This window comes from Sparus aurata, chromosome 11 (assembly GCF_900880675.1).
Source record: "Sparus aurata chromosome 11, fSpaAur1.1, whole genome shotgun sequence".
NCBI lineage: Eukaryota > Metazoa > Chordata > Actinopteri > Spariformes > Sparidae > Sparus > Sparus aurata.
In genome coordinates, this window is record NC_044197.1 from 10,434,449 (window position 1) to 10,451,925 (window position 17,477).

The window sequence follows — 17,477 nt, forward strand, 5'->3', positions numbered from 1 at the left end:
TGTCTACGCACGACCTCCAAAGGTCCAAGAGGGAGCTTCAAGTGTTCTCCACTAAAATTAATAACAGTTCAGTCTTATTTTGTCAGTCATAAAAAAGTCATAACAATCGTGAGTCCCATTTTCTTTGCACATTTACACTTGTTCATGTAATGTCTGTGAAGGTTTGGATGTTGTTGACTATACAGAAATGGCATGTAACTAAGTACATCATTCAAGTGCTGTACTTTCATACAATTTTGAGGTACTCGAACGCCACTGGAGTATTTACATCTTACTGCAGCCTTAGCCTCCGACTCTGCTACATTTTGGTGGCAGATGTGTTACTTTTACTCGACCAGATTAATTTGACAACTTTAGTTACATGTTACCTTGCAAAGTGCAGCATCAGAGCCAAAGTAGGGCACCTGAGATGCATTTATTCTATTGGCAGTCAGATTAAAACCAACAACAACAACAACAAAAAACACCGATGCTGATAACCAGAACAATTCTGAAGATCGAATCTTACAATCCCCCAACCGCTAGTATACAGTATATACAGTGTATAGATGTATGTTAATGTACTTTTATTGCCTGATAATTACTTCTGATACTTGAAGTAATAATCTATTTTCATGTAGAATAAATATCTGTTAAGTCACTATTTATCGAAAGCCCTCGCATTTGCTGTAATACCAAAGATGCACACTGGTTGCTGGTGGTGACTTTCCCAGGAAAATATCACAAGCGTCGACACACAGTTAGTGACACGTTCACCGAGCAGTGGTCGGTCGGCTAGAGAGAGCTGGTGGTTCGCGCACGACATAACAGTTTTATTCATTCTGGTCCCCGCCAGCGTCAGGAGTAAACTTTCGAAATTACTGCTAACAGTAACGGCTGAACAGACTACGTAAAGACATAAAACAGCAGAAGAGGTGCAAAAAAAAAGGTGCAAATCGCCCCCATGTGTCAACTGAAGGCTGACTTACATCACACAGGCGACGCTGGATCTCTGGGAAGCAGTGAGGTCCAAAAATACACCCGCAATTGCAGTTTCGTAAACCTTTGAGACTGCCGCTTTAAAAGTGCATCATGTAAAAATTGACCACCTTTCATACTAGTCATACTAGTGGGTGGCTAAAGCTAGAGAAACTGCAGACTGCTGCTAAATATAGCTGTGCTTAGGTAGATAGCTCAATTAGCCGTGCAGCTAGCGATCCAGACTGTGGGCGACGGCTCTGCGACGCAATACATGGACGTCTTTGAACATAATGTCAAAACTCTTGTTTCCTCACATTCTGTTGAAGAGTGTTTTAAAACTGAGAATCTGACATACTGCACCTTTATGAAAATATCACACTTTGACTTAAATTCTGTTAATTTGGGTGACTTTTCTTCATTTTTATTTTTATTTTTATTTTTTCTACTTAAATATAACGTTGGATACCTTCACACAACACTGGGGCTGTAGACTTATAGATTGTTTGTCTCATGTTTCGAACAGAAAGTATGCAAATTGCACATCACGAGACTTTCCACTTCCCACCCTCGTGTCCTCATGCTCCAGTGATGAAATTCTACACAAGTCAAAACTACTTTTTTTTTTAAAAAGGAAAGACATTTTTAAAAAGCCTTATTTGGGACACAATAACATCAAATGTGCTCTCTGTAATGCGGATCTTTCTTGGTAGTGTAACTTCTGCTGTGAACTGGCTGTCAGCCCTCAGTGAGTGAGTGAGTGAGTGGCGCGCTCGCGGGCGGATGGGAGGCGGAGGAGTGCGTCCAATGGCGCGGCCGAGGAGGCGGTGTGTAGTGGCAGAGAGGCGGGCTGCAGTAGCCAGCTGTTGTGGAAAGCAGCGCTCCTGAACCATCCGCCGCTACTACTGCACCAGGTGAATGTCTGCACATCACAGCACGAGACCAGGACACGAGACGAGACAAGAACACTGATTACGCTTTTTTTTTTTTTCTTCTTGTTTGTGTTTTTTCCGCCCCATCTGCGATTTTTTTTCTCCCCTGTTCGATTGTTTTTCTCGATCAACTGAGGGGGTGAAACTCGGGAGGTGAACAGAGAGAAGGAGATCCAGAGCAGGTGAGATGTCTCTTTTTTTTTTGTTAGTTTATTTTGAGTTCTTTTAAACGTCTCGTGCTGTTGTAAGGTTAGCGGGGGTTTCCTCGCCAGTGTTTGTGACACAGCTGTAAATAACGCACCTGTTGCTGTGTCATTGAACGCAGCCTATAGATGAGGGCTATATTAGACAGGGATGCGTGGCAACTCAGGGACAGACAGGGCTATTCATAAACGCACTATTTTGAATGACGTCAGCAATTTATTAGGTCTAATTATCCGCAAACATTTTTTTCCTGGCTGTTTATTTTTACGGTTTTTATTTTTAGCGCCGAATGTGTGAAATGAAATCCCGTGACCCTGAATCCATCCTTCAGAACTGTTGCCTCATTCAGCATGTACAGTAATAACTCTCGTGTTTTGGGCTCAGTAGTGAGATAACTGGCTGAACATGTTGGGACAAATTTAGATTTAAATTTAGAGTCGTGCTTCTCATTTCATCAAGGTGTGTCACCTCTCACAGGGACATTTAAATCAGAAGACAAATATTTATTTTGATTTTTTTTTTCATGTCTAAACAGACTAAATAAACACGCTCTCTTTGTTTTCATCACTTAATGAACTGAATAAACAAACCGTCCTTAAAGGACTACACAATTTCATACTGTTTTACTTTGTTTATATATGTGGCGGACCCTGCCACCCTTCTAGCTTCGAACAGTGTTCCCTGGGACTTTATTTTCCTCTGAGAACAGCTTGTTTATTCAGTTATGGATAAGATAAATAGTTCCAATTTGTATTATGAACTCATTAATATTGAAACTGTTAAATTACTGCGTTTAAGTTTCCTCTCCGAAACTACATCGTGCCCCTTTAAGTCACTGAAACCTTTTTTTTTTGTCTATTTCAAGGAAAGATCAAATGTTAAGCTGTACTTCTGCTATTCTGGCTCTATCATAAATATCAAGGCAATTCAATTATCTCCTGTTAAAATTAGACAAATATTTCCTCACCATTACTCTGCGAAGGCCCAGCGAGCACATGAACCGTCTGACCCCGAAGATGACACACACACACACACACAAACACATTTGTTTATCCTGCTGTATTGTTGCTCCGTTAAACAGACAAGAGCGCAAAACATTAGTAAGAAATTAATTACACTCGGGGATTCCTCCCCTCTAAGCATGTTTCAGTTTTGATTTGAATGGCAAGAGGATTTGTGTGTCTGTTTGTGCAAAATTCGGTGCCAGGAATCAGGTTTTTTTGGGGCCTGGTTTCACATTTCAAAACACTTGATGGGACCTTGATGTGACTCGCGAGCGAGCGACAAAACTGAAGTAACAGCGAAAAAAAACAAGGCTGCACACCAGCTCTGTTAGGTGTCCTCCGCACCACTGCAGTGAGAGTCAGAGTTCAGTGTGTCAGTGTAATGCAGCAGGCGTGCTAGCTACAGCTCCTCTGAGTGATTCTACAACAAATGCATGGCTGATGGAAGAGTACGAACGATGTCAGCTGAGACAGAATTAACAAAAAAAACTAACAAAAAAACAGAGAAATAATCTTTGTGTTAGATTAACCACGTAACGACCGATTCTGTGTGATGTGAAGCGAGTAAAGCCATTAGCTCCTTTAGCTAATATTCTCACACGTGTTTACCATGTTTTTGCAACACTTTTTTCGAGCCACCGTGCTCTGAATGACTCATGGAAAGAAAACCACTGGAGCAGAACCCTCAGTACTCTAGAAATGCCCTACTTATTTTTCCCTTCTCATTCATGCATTACGGCAAGAAAAACATCCATCGTGATTGGGCCGATCGAACGTGTGAGAATCACCTCGTTTTGTTCATGCATGGGCTTTTTAGTTTGTCTGTGCATTGTTGTCCCCGGCGAGGTCCCCTGGCGATTAGCGAGGAGCTCCCAGGGTATGTCAGGGACGCAGGGCTACCGTGTGTTGGTGCAGTCTTTTCCACTGTCTCGCCTCTGGGAAGACATCTGACAAATGTGTCGTCTTTCCCCTGTCGAAGCCCGAGACCCAGGGGCAAGTAGTGCGCGATTGTGCAACTATTGCACTATCACAGGACACACAGCGGTTCTGCTTCACGTTCGTGTGTTGTGGAAGCACTTTCAGGACTAGATGAGGATACGAAGTGCGAGGATTCATCGTTTTTCGGTCAATTATCAGAGCAAAGACGTCAAACATTTGCCCGTCCTAGCTTCGTAAATGTGAGAATTTTCTGCTGAGCATTTTTCACATTTTCTAAACATTTCGACAGATTTATTGTGAAAACAATCAGCAGATGAATCGATCAGGGGAAGATACAAAAGGTGAAGGATCAGCTATCTCCGCGGTAAATGAGAGACTCGACCTCTGAGCTGAGAGGTCACCAGCTCTGGTGCGTTCACAGACCTCAAATGACAGTTGTCGTGCACGGGAAATCGTCCAGAATTAGCCGATGTGTTTTGTTAGACACCGCCAGGCTTTTCCTGCCTGTCTCGGGCCCTCAGGTCTTCTTCGACAAAACCTACTAAACCACATGCAGTTCTACAGCTAAATCGCAGCTATATTTACCCAGCTAGTCGTGCGTTCTGACAGAGCTGTCTGTTGCGGTGATCGGGTCCTATCTGAGAGGAGAGGAACTTTCTGTAAAACCCTGAGATAAAGATCTTTCTGCCCTGCTCAAAACATATGTCCCACTTCCTTCTCCTCTCACCATTTACATGCCTTGATACGAGGTTAAATTATCTCACTTCTGGTCCAAAAAAACAGAACAGCTTGATCTGAGTTCAATTCTTTGTGGAAGTCATGTCCCTTGCAACCAACCGGTACTGGTTTTTGTGGTCCCTCTCTTATAAAGAATTAGCTGTGTGCCCTGGCATTGATGTGTTCATCTGCAGCTGTCAGTGTCGAGGTGTGTCTTGTCTCCGCAGTATATTCAGCGCAGTGGATATCACAGGACTTTATAAGGTAATAAAGAAGGGCAAAGAGGTGGATTCCTTCAGAAATGCCCCAGATGCCTGTGTGCCAAGCTTACGTTGAGGGACAGCGGGCACTGTAGGGGTCGTGGGAACACAGGCGCCATATCCGCTCAGGCACCATCAGGAGGGACAGGGAACTAAATATAGAGGGGTCCGATACATGTCCAGTATTAAGGGGGAAAACCAGCGAAAACTCCTCTGGGCTTTGGAGAAGCACTATACGGTCAGGTCAGCGGAGTCAGACTACCACTTAGCGCGGTCGTTTGACTGATAGCGGAGTGTAAAACGGGAATAACTCACACGTAGGGCAAATTTATGGGCGCACGTGATTTATAGCTGCAGAAAAAGTCACTTTAGGGTCATCTCCCACAATGCGGAGAGTGAAAGTGATCCTCGGATTTTTACGTCTTTTCCAGCATCCAGCTCTATATGGTCCTGTAGGGGCAGGGAAAGTACAGGGGGGGTTTTCTAGACGGAGAGAAACAGAAAAACAGCGAGTGTGAGCTTCAAAAATGGACATTCTCAAGCCAACCACAATCCATCCATGCCTCTGCCTTCTGCCCTCCGATTCCTGCCTCTTTTTTTTTTCCTTCGGTGCATGAGAGACGAGTGGGTGGCTCTCTAGCTTCATCCATCTTTCAAAAACACACCGTTTTCCTTTGACTGTTTGGTTTTAGCTATTGCCTGATGAACCTTTAAAAGGAGCTATGGACTGTATTTTTAACCCTGTCTCTCGGGGCTGTGCGGTGCAGCCGAGCACTGTGCTGCTGGCCTGGGGGTAACCCAGACTGTGGGGGTGTCAGACTGCGTGCTCTGCTGGGCCTGCAGCCTAACTTTAGACCGCATCGCCTCATGGTGGTAAAAATAAACACCCTGCCTTTACCAAGGGGGAAGGGACGTAAAAGCTGAATGGATGAAATTTTCCCACCAGATATTGCACGAATGTAAAGAGACATATAAGTCAATATTTGTACTGTTGCTGATCAAATGTAGATGCACGCACACAAGAATGAACCGGTGTGGCCACAAACGTGATTTTGACCCTTTGACTCACATTTCCCTTAAACAAGAGACGGAAAGAAATACATTTGTGTTGAATATCACATTCATTTTTAATTTAGGATGAATGCCTGTTACACAAACATATCGTGTACTGTCATTATAACATTCTTGTGTTGTTGTTTTTTTCCATTGGTGTTTTTGCAGAAAACAGCAGACAAAATGGGAAGAAAGAAAATACAAATTTCTCGTATTCTGGACCAGAGGAACAGACAGGTGAGTCAACATCCCAGGAATTACTTTTACACACAGTAAGAATGAAAACCGTGACCTGGCGTGATATTTATGGTACGGTTCAAATTAGCCCCTTGTGTTAAGAGCTACAGGGAGTTCAGGAGATGCAAAACGGTGGACTGAAAATTGTTCGAGCTGAGTGTCTGACAGCGACGTGATAGTGGTAGAGATTTGGATAATAAAAATAAGTTTGCGCGCTGCATCGTAGGTGCGTAGCCGTTTGGGCTAATGTGTGTTGGCATGATTTCTGAATGCTGCAAGACAGTGGAGGAAATATCACATACTGACCGATTGAACGATGAGAGACAGCAGTGAGATCACAGTTACACAATACAACGACTGTGGCAGGCATGCATCACATACCCACTCGCATATCGAGGGCAGAGCTCGAGCCAGATTTGTGCAGATGCACGCTGAGAGACTGCAAGACTTAATTTATGAAAGTGTGAGCCTTCTGTCGCCAAGAGGACGCAACCGATACACAGGGGTGGGCTGTACACCGACTCAAGTACACCGACTCTTGAGTTTAAATTTGAGGTGCTTTCACTTTACTCGAGTGTTTTCATTTAATGCCGCTTCAAACTTCTACTCCGACACATCCCCAAGGCAAAATTTGTGCTTTTTTCCTACACTACATTTGTCTGAATGCTTAAGTTACTTGTTACTTTTTCACATTATAATTTTTAAACGTTTCAGTGAAAACTCCAGATCTCCAAACATGTTGATTTTTGAAATCCTTTATGTCTCGAGAAAATACTACTTTAAATAGATAAATTATTTATTAACAATTTATTTGACACGACAAGCATATGATGATCTTAGAAGATGTGATGCGTTGCTTTAGATCATACTATACATACAAGATGCAGCAGTAATATTCACCCAAAAAACACCAGATATAGTAAAACACTGACAGGAACTACTTTTACTTTTGACACCAAACTACATTTTGCTGTGAAGTAAAGATGGTTTTACTTAAGTGAAGTTTTGAATGCATGGCTTTTTATTTGCAGTACTATTTTTAAATCCCACCACTGCCAGAACGACGACCCACAGCCGTAAATTTAACATAATCTGAAAAGGTCAGATGCTCTGTCATACTGAACAAACTCTTGATTGCACGGCGCGCGTTAAAGCAGAAATGGAAGATGTATTTGATGCCGATCGGTTCGATGGAAGATGAATGTGACTGTAAATACAGTGTGTTACGCTGAACTCACCTCACAGTGAGAAGTTACATAGATTTCCCAGATACTGAGGCAACGTCGCGCGCTACCAAAAAAGTAATGTTCCATTTTAGCTGGCAACCTCTCCACGCGTCCGTCAGCATGTCTGGCAACACACGAGGAATCAGTGTGAACAACGAGGATAATGTGTTTAACTGCGCTCAGACTTCTGGCAAATACGTTCTGTCTCTCTATCTAATCTGTAGTGCTGAGTGATTATTGGCGATAAGGTTTTTTTTTTGTTTTTTGGGGGTTTTTCCTTATCTGAACTGAGAGTCTGAGGACAGACAGTGTTGTTGCTGCACACTGTAAAACCTTTCCAGGACCCGCTTGTGATTTTAGGTTATATAAAGACACCGTCAACACTGTTAGTATTTGAGAGTGGTCCATTTTGGGCATGTGTGTTATAATAGAACAGCTTTTTTTTAGCGGTATTATTTTGAGACAAGTTTTTTAAAAGACTTTTTAAAAATATTATATTGGATTCTGTAGCAACTGATCCAAATTGGTCAAAATGCTTTATTTCTCCTAGAATTATTAAAGTTCATACCAAAAATCTTTTTACATATTTGACTTTATGTTGAGCTAAAAACTTAATTAATAATGAAAATATTAATAATGAACTGTATAGGTAAAGCACCTTTCATACAAGCATTGCATCTTAAAGTGCTTCTACATAAAAAAGATATGAAATGAGCATAGATGCAGGAATAAAATATCAAATATAGAAAATACGATTGGAATTTAAATTCCACTTGATAAAAAGAAAAAAGTGGAGGGGGGGGGGCTCACCAGTAAATCACCAGTAATCTAGATCTGAGATGACACAGACCTCACAGTGTGTGTGTGTGTGTGTGTGTGTGTGTTGTCGTGCCGTAGGTCACCTTCACCAAGCGCAAGTTTGGCCTGATGAAGAAGGCCTACGAGCTGAGCGTGCTGTGCGACTGTGAGATCGCCCTCATCATCTTCAACAGCACCAACCGTCTGTTCCAGTACGCCAGCACGGACATGGACAAGGTGCTGCTCAAGTACACAGAGTACAGCGAGCCGCACGAGAGCCGCACCAACACGGACATCCTGGAGGTACACTTAGTCTGTTCATTCACAGCAGGGAGCGGGAGTTCTAACGTTTACTGAGTATAAATGTGTGTCTGCATCATTTGCGCTTGTCTAAATCTTCATGCTGTCGCTGCGGGTAATTTTCCCCCGTGCACTTTCTGTTCTGTATTAGACTCTGCGTAGGAAGGGCCTCGGTCTTGAGGCCTCTGAGCTCGACAGTGAGGAGAGCATGCAGGTGGCCGCAGACAAATACCCGCTCAGCGAGGGCATGGATCTCTCTGTGGCTCGCCAGCGCTTCTACGTCAGTCCACACACACACACACACACACACACACACACACACACATACCCACATGCTGAGCTGACCCGAAACTGTTTTATTATGAATTCTTCTAATTCTCCTCATTTTATTGAAATACAAACAGCTCAAAACGTCCACAGACACAATATATTTTTCTTCACTTGCTGACAACTTTTCAACTTTAATTCTTGTGCTCTTACGACACATGTTTTTTTTGTTTTGTTTTTTCTCATCAGGCTCCGTCGCTGCTCTCGCCGGAGGCTCAGTTCCTGATGTCTGCAGGCTGCGAGAACGGCTTCCCCAACTCCTCCGGACCCGGCATGGCGTCCCACAGACCCCCGGCCTTCAAATCTCTGGGCTCCAGACCCGGCTCTGCCAGTCCTGCTGCACCACATGCACACACCGCGTTCATGTCTCCACACACAGGTGAGCAGAACCGGCTTACGCTGGTCCGACCGATCGAAACATCAACAGGTTCATTGTAATCACAGAGTGGAATATTTGCAACATGAGCTGTCAGGGTTTTCACAAATTCAAGACCAACAGATGAAAACGGATGGATTACACTTATTTTACAATACATAATATAGAGAGTAGCCAGTATATATCATTATAATGTATATGTGTATATTACTATATGCTACATGCCATAATTGCAGCTCAACATGGCACCTTTTATGAGAAAGAGGAGAAAAGTCTAATAGTCAAATCAATCGATTTTTTTTTTAACTAATTTTTTTACATTTTGTAAACAAAATGTGACCAAATCACAACTGTCATTTATTTAAAATCTTCCCTCTGACTTAAACTACACATTGAGAAAATATCATTTGTGTCTATGTTGTTTTTCTTTTTAAATGTCGAGCGATGATTTTCTTCCCTTAAAAATAGAAACATTTTGCGTGAAAATCCAGGAAACTCTCCTCTGGGTTCTGGCTAAATGCTCGCTGCTGAATTCACATGTCGACTGTCAACCCCTCTGTGCAGCTGGCTGTGAACTCACAGGAAGTGTGTGTGTGTGTGTACGTGCATGCGTGTGCGCACTAATCCACACATGTCTGTTTTGTGAAACTGGCCCTCCACCAGTGTGACAGCGGCTGTAACCAGTTCTGTGGTTTCTGTACAGAATGTATCACACCTGCCAGTCATGTCGGCGTCTCCTGCACTCTTTAACTATTTGGACACGTTGTGATGTCACTGGCAGTCGTTGTGCTTTAAATGTTTTAGTACTATGTTTTCACAGCATTGACGCTGATGAATGGATTCTGTCGGGTCAACTGATACTGATACTTAAAACAATAGCTGCCCGTTGGCCCAGAAAGATCTGACACTAGTTTGAAGGTCAAACTGAAAAGAAGAAGTTGTTTTTTTTTTTTTATCACACTTGCAGACAGAAACAGAGGGAGGTGATGAATGTATCACAGAGAATAAATTATTCCTCTGTGAGTGAAACAGGCTCACATCTCTTTTCGCTTCCTGTGTAGGTATCGGCTACTCCGTGTTCTCCCATGGCAGCCTGAATCGAGCTCTGGACATGAAAAGCCCTCCTCCTCTGAACCTGGGCCCTGAGAACCTGCGGGGAGACGCTGCTGGTCAGGGAATGGGGGCCACACGTGCTAACCACAGCTCTACTGTAAGTGGCTGTCACTATTCAGAGTCATCTGATGCTCTAAAGATGTCAGTGAATGTGACACACACTCTGCATGACTTCTAAAAATGAACCGATGTGCCCGTAGATGTTAGCATCACAGATTTTCTGTGTCACTCTCACCTGGCACAGATATGCAGCATGTATTTAATGATGTTTGACTTTCTGTGTTCTTCAGAGGGCTGTCTTGTACCAGGGCCTGCACAGCAGCAGCTCCATGGTCGCCATGGGCAAGGCTGGGCTGCTGGGACACAATTTGGGAGGCTACGGCCTCCCTTCTCCTGGAGCCTCTGGTACGTCTGCTGCGTGTCATCTATTTTTGGGCAAGTTAGGCTGAATAGAATTCAAGCGCTAAATGTGCAAAACAACGCAGATGAAAAGGTATTTAAAAGAAATAGTTCAACACATTAGGAAATACACTAATTTGCTGTCCTGCTGAGAGCTAGCGGGGAGGATTGACACCTTCAATCAACCAATCCAGCCTTACTCGTGGAGCATGTTCACACAGCAAAGTAACCCACAGTGCTTCACACAATGAAAACAATATCCCAAGATAACAAGCAATAAAAAAAGAGGAACTTAGGGTGCTATCGAGAGTAAAACGCTTTCAATGAAAAAAATATATATATACAGCACAGTAACTACAGACAGTGGGGTCAAAAAGTCTGAGACCACCAGGCACAACACATCCACCCCACACCCGTCCCAAGCGTGACACCACCCTCTCTGCCACAAACGACATCACACACCCAACAACCTCAGCAGGAAGCCTTATATGAGCTTACATCCAAGGAAACAAGGGCACATAAACGAAATGAAGGTGCAAAAATGACAACTTGTTGTTTTACGGGTTTTTTGTGCAGGATGGAATCGACCAATACACTTTTTTCAGGGCCAATATTTGGAACTGATCCACATTTGAAGTAAAAAACTTGTCAAAAGTCCATCGTACTTAAGTACAATTTTGAGCTTCTTTCCATTATTTGTTACTTTATACTTCCACTCTACTGCTTATATTTGACAACTTTAGTTACTGGTTACTTTGCAGATTCAGATTATTCAGTGCTGATAGGCTGTTAATTTGTGATATGTGACCAATCAGTTAGTGTTGTGGGCGGGACGTTGAGTGTGACCGGTTACAGGAAGTTACTCCAGGAGACAGTCATGTGCTCGACCCTCAAGACAGGTTTATAAGTGAGTCGCAGAGCCAGGCTAGCTGTTTCCCCCTGTTTCCAGTCTTTGTGCTAAGCTAGGCTAACCTTCTGCTGCCTGCACAGTAGCTCTATGCCAACAGTGCAGACAGAGCGATATCTGTCTTTTTATATAACTTTCATCAAGAGAGCGAGGAGGTGTATTTCCCAAAATGTCGAAACTGTCCTCTGAGTGATTCAGGTTTATTAAATTCCATCTCCGTGGCCTCCTTTTTTTTCAGATTTTAATTTATGCCTGTGTTTTTTCTTTCCTTCCAGAGTACAGCCAACCTGGTTTTTATCACTCAGTTAGTCTACAGCGAGGAGCGGCGAACCCCTGGCAGCAAGCGCAGCCGCCTCAGGAGCCCCACGGGCCTCATATAAGCCCAGGGTAAGGACATTAATGCGTAATAAGGCTCCTCTGTGAGGATAAAATATGGTATCAAGGCAGAAAAGTTACATCCGCGCAGTGTTTGCTTCAGCAATTCATTCCCGCTGTGCAACATTTCAATCAATCAGATCTTCATCAGGAGCGAAACAGCACTAACAACTGTCACATTTTACACACAGAGCTCAAAATGATGGCGATCATCAGCCCTGAGGAAACCATTAATGTGGCTGCAGAAGACAATGAAGTTATCACTGACAACAGGTGTCAGCAGCTAGAGCGCAGAACAAGATGATAAACAGTCAGACAGGACGACAAAAAGGAAATAATGTATCACCGTAATCATAAAGAATAAAAAGATAGATAAATACATTTTTTTTTTATTTAACTAAATAAATATCTTTCCTGTCTACTTTCTCTCTTTTTTAAATTTGATTCTAGGACATATGTGTAATGTGTTCATTACGGCACTAGGTAGAGACATAGAGAGCTAATGATTTCATGTGACAATAAAGCCTTTGAATCCTTTGAAAAAGATAGATAGATAGATAGATAGATAGATAGATAGATAGATAGATAATAACAATAAATCAATAAATACAATTAAAAGAGGTGGAGTAATACATAAATAAATGAATAAATAGATAAGAATAGAAAAAGTTGAATTAAAAAAGTAGAGTTAAGAGAAATGGGGTGACAAGAAATAAATATATAGACTAGAATAGAAAGATCAGAAAAGAACATAGGAAAGAAAAAGGAAGAAGAAATAAGAAGAATAAAAGAAAACTGAAAACAACTGTAGAATTAAAATGAAATATAAAAACAAGGACAACTTGACAAAGAATGTCATAATACTATTAGTGGATGGAGTCAAATGTGTATTCACGTTCTAAATAAGTGATAATTGATTAAAAAAAATTAACAAGATATGCATCAAACTAATTAAAACTACTTTTTATTATTGGAAAATTGCACGTAGTTGTTTAAAAAATTAAACTGCCAATTCAGGGAACTTTGTCCATAAAATATTAAATCACACATTGATGAATATAAGTGGGTCACATCTGGTTCCTCTTACATCTGTTTTTATTCTACTTATTGTTGTTTCTATTTAGACGTATCCTTGTGGTGAATGTTTAATCCAAAGCTGGAAAATTCCATCTTTTCATTGATTTGATCCTCATCAAGCTGCACCTGATGCACTTCAGATAATAATTGCAGAACTGATGATGTTCACACATTTCTTTTGTCTCTCCTCGTGTTGTTTCCAGGATGTCCAGCGGAGGGTGCTCCTTCCCCTCCCAGTCCTGCTCCTCCACCTCTCCACATCTGCCCTCCCTCAACCTCAGCATCAAATCAGAGCGGAGCTCTCCCGAGCACATGTCCTCGCCCACCTCCCCTCCCCGACACCACCTCAGGCAGCACTCGCCAATGAGCAACCCCGACTCGGCTCGCCATACCCCTCCGGAAGCCCGTCCGCCCAATGAGACGAAGGAGTTTCCCAAAGCTGGCTACCCACAGGATGAAGGAGGGCAGTTAGAGATAAGTGGTGGGTGGCAGAGATAGCTGGTTGCTGCAGTCTAACACCATCTCCTATTCAATCAGCTATCTTCAATCAAAACCAGTCTTCTCACACACACACACACACACACACACACAGATAAAACACAGAAGATAGCGAGATGGGGTCAATTTGTCCCCACCGTCCCAGAGAGGACGGCCTCTCTTTGTCTCCTCACACAGAGCTGGTCTCTCCCGAGCGATGAAGAATCTTCTCTGCATCACTTGATTGATCCCATGAGGAGACAGACGCATTCAGACATTTTGCTTCTTTTTGTTTGTTTGGTTAGGTTTAGTTTTCTGTGTGGCGCTCATGTGAGTCAGACATACAATCTGAAATGTGTTGGTTTTTGTTCTGTTACCAGTTAGCGACAGCAGCACGTTGGGACCAGCGGAATTTCTCCAAAACGGCCAAAAATCAGTGTCATGATAAAAAAAAACAGTTTTTAGGATGAACTGTGCGATTTAATGGATAAGTTGCTGTAATTGTTCCTCCTGTCCTTAAAGGCCGTGAAAGGGGAAACGAGGGAGAAAATCCAGAGCCTCCAGAGCTTTGTTGTTGTTGAAATTTAGACAATGCATTTTTTGTTTCATGGCTGAGAGTCGTTGGAGGGATAGTTAAGTCTTTTCTCAGTAAAGTTCCTTTTCAGCTCACACCGGAGCAACATTGTAACTTTACAAGATGTCAGCTTCTTTTGGGATGCACAGTGTGGGATTTCTGGTACCAGGGGTCTCTCGATCAAAACAAAACAAGACCTAAGCCGTGTGGGATCATGGGAGTTGTTGTCCTCATGACATTTGCCAATGAATATCTATCCACGCGAGGTGATGTTTTTAGGTTTCATTCACGTAACGCTCAGCCTCGTTCACCGACCTCGTCCCCCTCACGCCGACTCTCTCCTAGAAGTTACAGCGACGGGGGACCAAACAAAACACACCGTCAGGAGCGAAATTACAGATTTCTCTTCGAAAATTGCAGCAAACTTCTGGGATAATATGAGCGCACAACTGAACAAAACACACAACAACGATCGTTTTTAGACATTTTAATTCAGAAATGTGCACGATATATCTTTAAAAATACATTTTATCTGTAAGGAAAAGTACCTTTTTTAATGTATATTTTAAAATGAATGCAGAAAGCTACATGTTATGTCACTGTTGAAGCCTCTTTATCAGCTCCAAATGAACTTCTGGCCCCAGTCTCAACTGTACATTGTACATAAAGCATGAGATCTTTTCGTGCCCAGCACGGACAGGGGGAACATTTACAGCAAACCAAAAACTATTTCAACATACATTATGGACGTGTGTATCGCCATGTGAGACAGATTTAAAAAAAAAAAAAAAACAATTCTGGGCATTAGTTTGTATCAGGGACTTGGATGTGGGCTTCTTTCTATGCTTCTCTGTAAGACTTTGATTTTGGATACGTTTTTAGTCTCATTAATCCTGCAGAAGATGCTCGTTTCTGTTATTTACTTCACTCCATCGATACCAAAAGTCACAACAGTCTACTTCAACGAAAGACCAAAGTGTTTAATCATCATCCTTTTGCATTGCACTTAGGGCTGTCGCAATATTGGATATTGTGCTAATGATACGCAAATGACAATATCGGGTGAATAATCCTGTGAAAATGCTTTGCTCATCTTTTGTTTATAAGGTCATCTGGTTGCCTTCCATTAATCAGTGAGTAATTGATAGTAGTTGTTTTTCTTTCACGCTCTCTTCACCTCCCTACACTCGTGTTTAGAGAATAATTTAATTGCCAAAAAAAACCCCGTCAGAGATAGATTTGACTGTTCACAAAACAACTGTTAGAAAAACAGTTGTATAGATACCGCGACAATATCGTCATTGTGAATTTGTTTGGCCACAATAATGTTGTAGCCAAAATCTGATATGGTGACAGCCCCTGATTGCAATCAAATACCGAAGCAGCCAAAGATGTCGCAAGTGTGTCTACATTGGATCTGATTTGATTTGAAGTAATATAAAAATTGTGTAATTCAGTTTTGTTCATTTAGTAACTACATATTGTAGGTATTACTGAGCGTCACTGCCGTCACTGTCTCGGGGTATTTTTAAATATATGAGACAGAGTCTAAATATTCAAAGGATATTTGTTAAAGAAATAACCCTCGCCTTGTGTTTTTTTTTGACAAGTATTTGTTTTTTATTATACCTGTAAACGTGTCTCTTTGTGCACTGGATTTCCATTTGTGTTTCTTTTCGCATATTCAACTTGACAAAATATGAATTGATGAATTTCCCCTCGTCGTCCACAAGGGGTCATCTTGTATCTCAAAATGTGGATTTTTTTTCTGGGGGGGGGGGGTATATGAGCGAGAGAGTGCAGAGCAGGGAGGACCAGCCCAAAGCGTCTGTGATTAATCATTATCTGATGAGTCTCTGTGACAAGACGCGGCTTCAGCGGTTCACCCTGACGACATTGAACAAACTCGCCGTGACACAGGTTCGGTCGTTGCCGGCCGGAGCAGGTCTTCAAGTTCAAGTGCTGCTGTTGAATTTGCTCTTTTTTTTCTTATTTTCTAACGCAGTTATGTGGATTAATATCAGCATGAAAAACCAAATGATCAGTATTCTGATGTTTTGGGTCCGAGTTTTTCTATGTTTGCTGAACGCTTCACTAATAGAACAGGGACGTATCTTTATCTGACATTTGTTGTGATTCCTTTTAAATAAAACCGGTTTGATTTTTATTTTTTTGTGCTTTGGTCTGCTGTTTTATTTTATTTGACTTTTTTTTCATAAAGCGTTCAGTTGACTATCTTTCGTTTGGGAGAAAAAAGGTGATTTTTCATGTAACTGCAACCTGAAGACAGATAAAATGCCGTCCGCTGTGCAGCTATCAGGCTTTCATGTGTCCATTTGTTTAGTCTTATTCACCATCTTTTGAACACACACACACACACACACACACACACACACACACACACACACACACACTCCCTCATTATCATGTCTGGCCCCTGTCAGTCGGCTCACCACGCAGCCGCCAAACGAGAGGAACACGAATGGACCACTTAAAAGCCTCGAGACCTTTATGTCTTCAGAAGAAAATACATTCAGCACAAAAAAGGCTCATTTCCACAGCTGGTTGTCTCACACTAACTACACCAGAACGTCCTCTCACTTCACACTGCCGAGCATTTCATCTCAGGGCGGAGAGTGGGGCCGCGGTCCATCTCTCCGTCCTCTCCTCTCTAAATGAAAAGAGGCTCTCACCGGGGTCATGTCTGGTCTGCTCCCCTGGGACCAGGCTGGCCAGAGTCTGTAGGGCATGTCTGGGTCCTGCACACACACACACACACACACACACACACTGGTTTCTATAGCAACCACAGGCCGCCATGGCTGCCTGACTGGGCCCACTGCAGTCCACAGATCAGGCCGAGGGGGGCCCGAGGGCCTCCGGCACAGATGCACATAATTAATGTGATTATAAAGATATGTCAACCTTGTCACCTCTCAGTTCATCAGGCCGGACGCGCTCACAGACCCGTCACGGGCCCGGAGAGGGACGCAGCTCCGCCGGTCATGCTCGGCGAGGATGCTGCTGACGAATGTGGAACTTGGAAAAGCTCAAATGATACTCCTCAATCATGTTGTCTGACAGGAAGAGGCACATTTTTTAAAGGAAATGTTGGCACAAATAAACGTGATTCTGATACACAACATCCCGATGCTACATCTCAGGACGCATGTGTTGAGATTTAAACATTTAGTTGGTTTGAAAATGTCATTGGTCAGGAAGGAA

General features: G+C 42.6%; 1 protein-coding gene across 1 annotated transcript; it reads left to right on the plus strand.

The window, feature by feature from the left end:
• Positions 1-1,723: 1,723 nt before the first annotated feature.
• mef2b (myocyte enhancer factor 2b) lies at positions 1,724-16,568 on the plus strand. The gene is made up of 9 exons (XM_030433099.1): positions 1,724-2,071; positions 6,235-6,303; positions 8,427-8,630; positions 8,779-8,907; positions 9,144-9,333; positions 10,392-10,540; positions 10,734-10,848; positions 12,025-12,136; positions 13,405-16,568. The coding sequence occupies exons 2-9, from the start codon at positions 6,250-6,252 to the stop codon at positions 13,697-13,699; spliced, it is 1,248 nt and encodes a 415-aa protein (XP_030288959.1). The 5' UTR covers positions 1,724-2,071; positions 6,235-6,249; the 3' UTR covers positions 13,700-16,568.
• Positions 16,569-17,477: the final 909 nt, after the last annotated feature.

Bases quoted from the DNA above. Each gene is read 5' to 3' on its own strand.
- mef2b (XM_030433099.1), top strand. From the start codon at position 6,250: ATGGGAAGAAAGAAAATACAAATTTCTCGTATTCTGGACCAGAGGAAC. The intron at 6,304-8,426 runs GTGAGTCAACAT...GTCGTGCCGTAG, and splicing joins TGGACCAGAGGAACAGACAG to GTCACCTTCACCAAGCGCAA. The intron at 10,849-12,024 runs GTACGTCTGCTG...CTTTCCTTCCAG, and splicing joins CCCTTCTCCTGGAGCCTCTG to AGTACAGCCAACCTGGTTTT.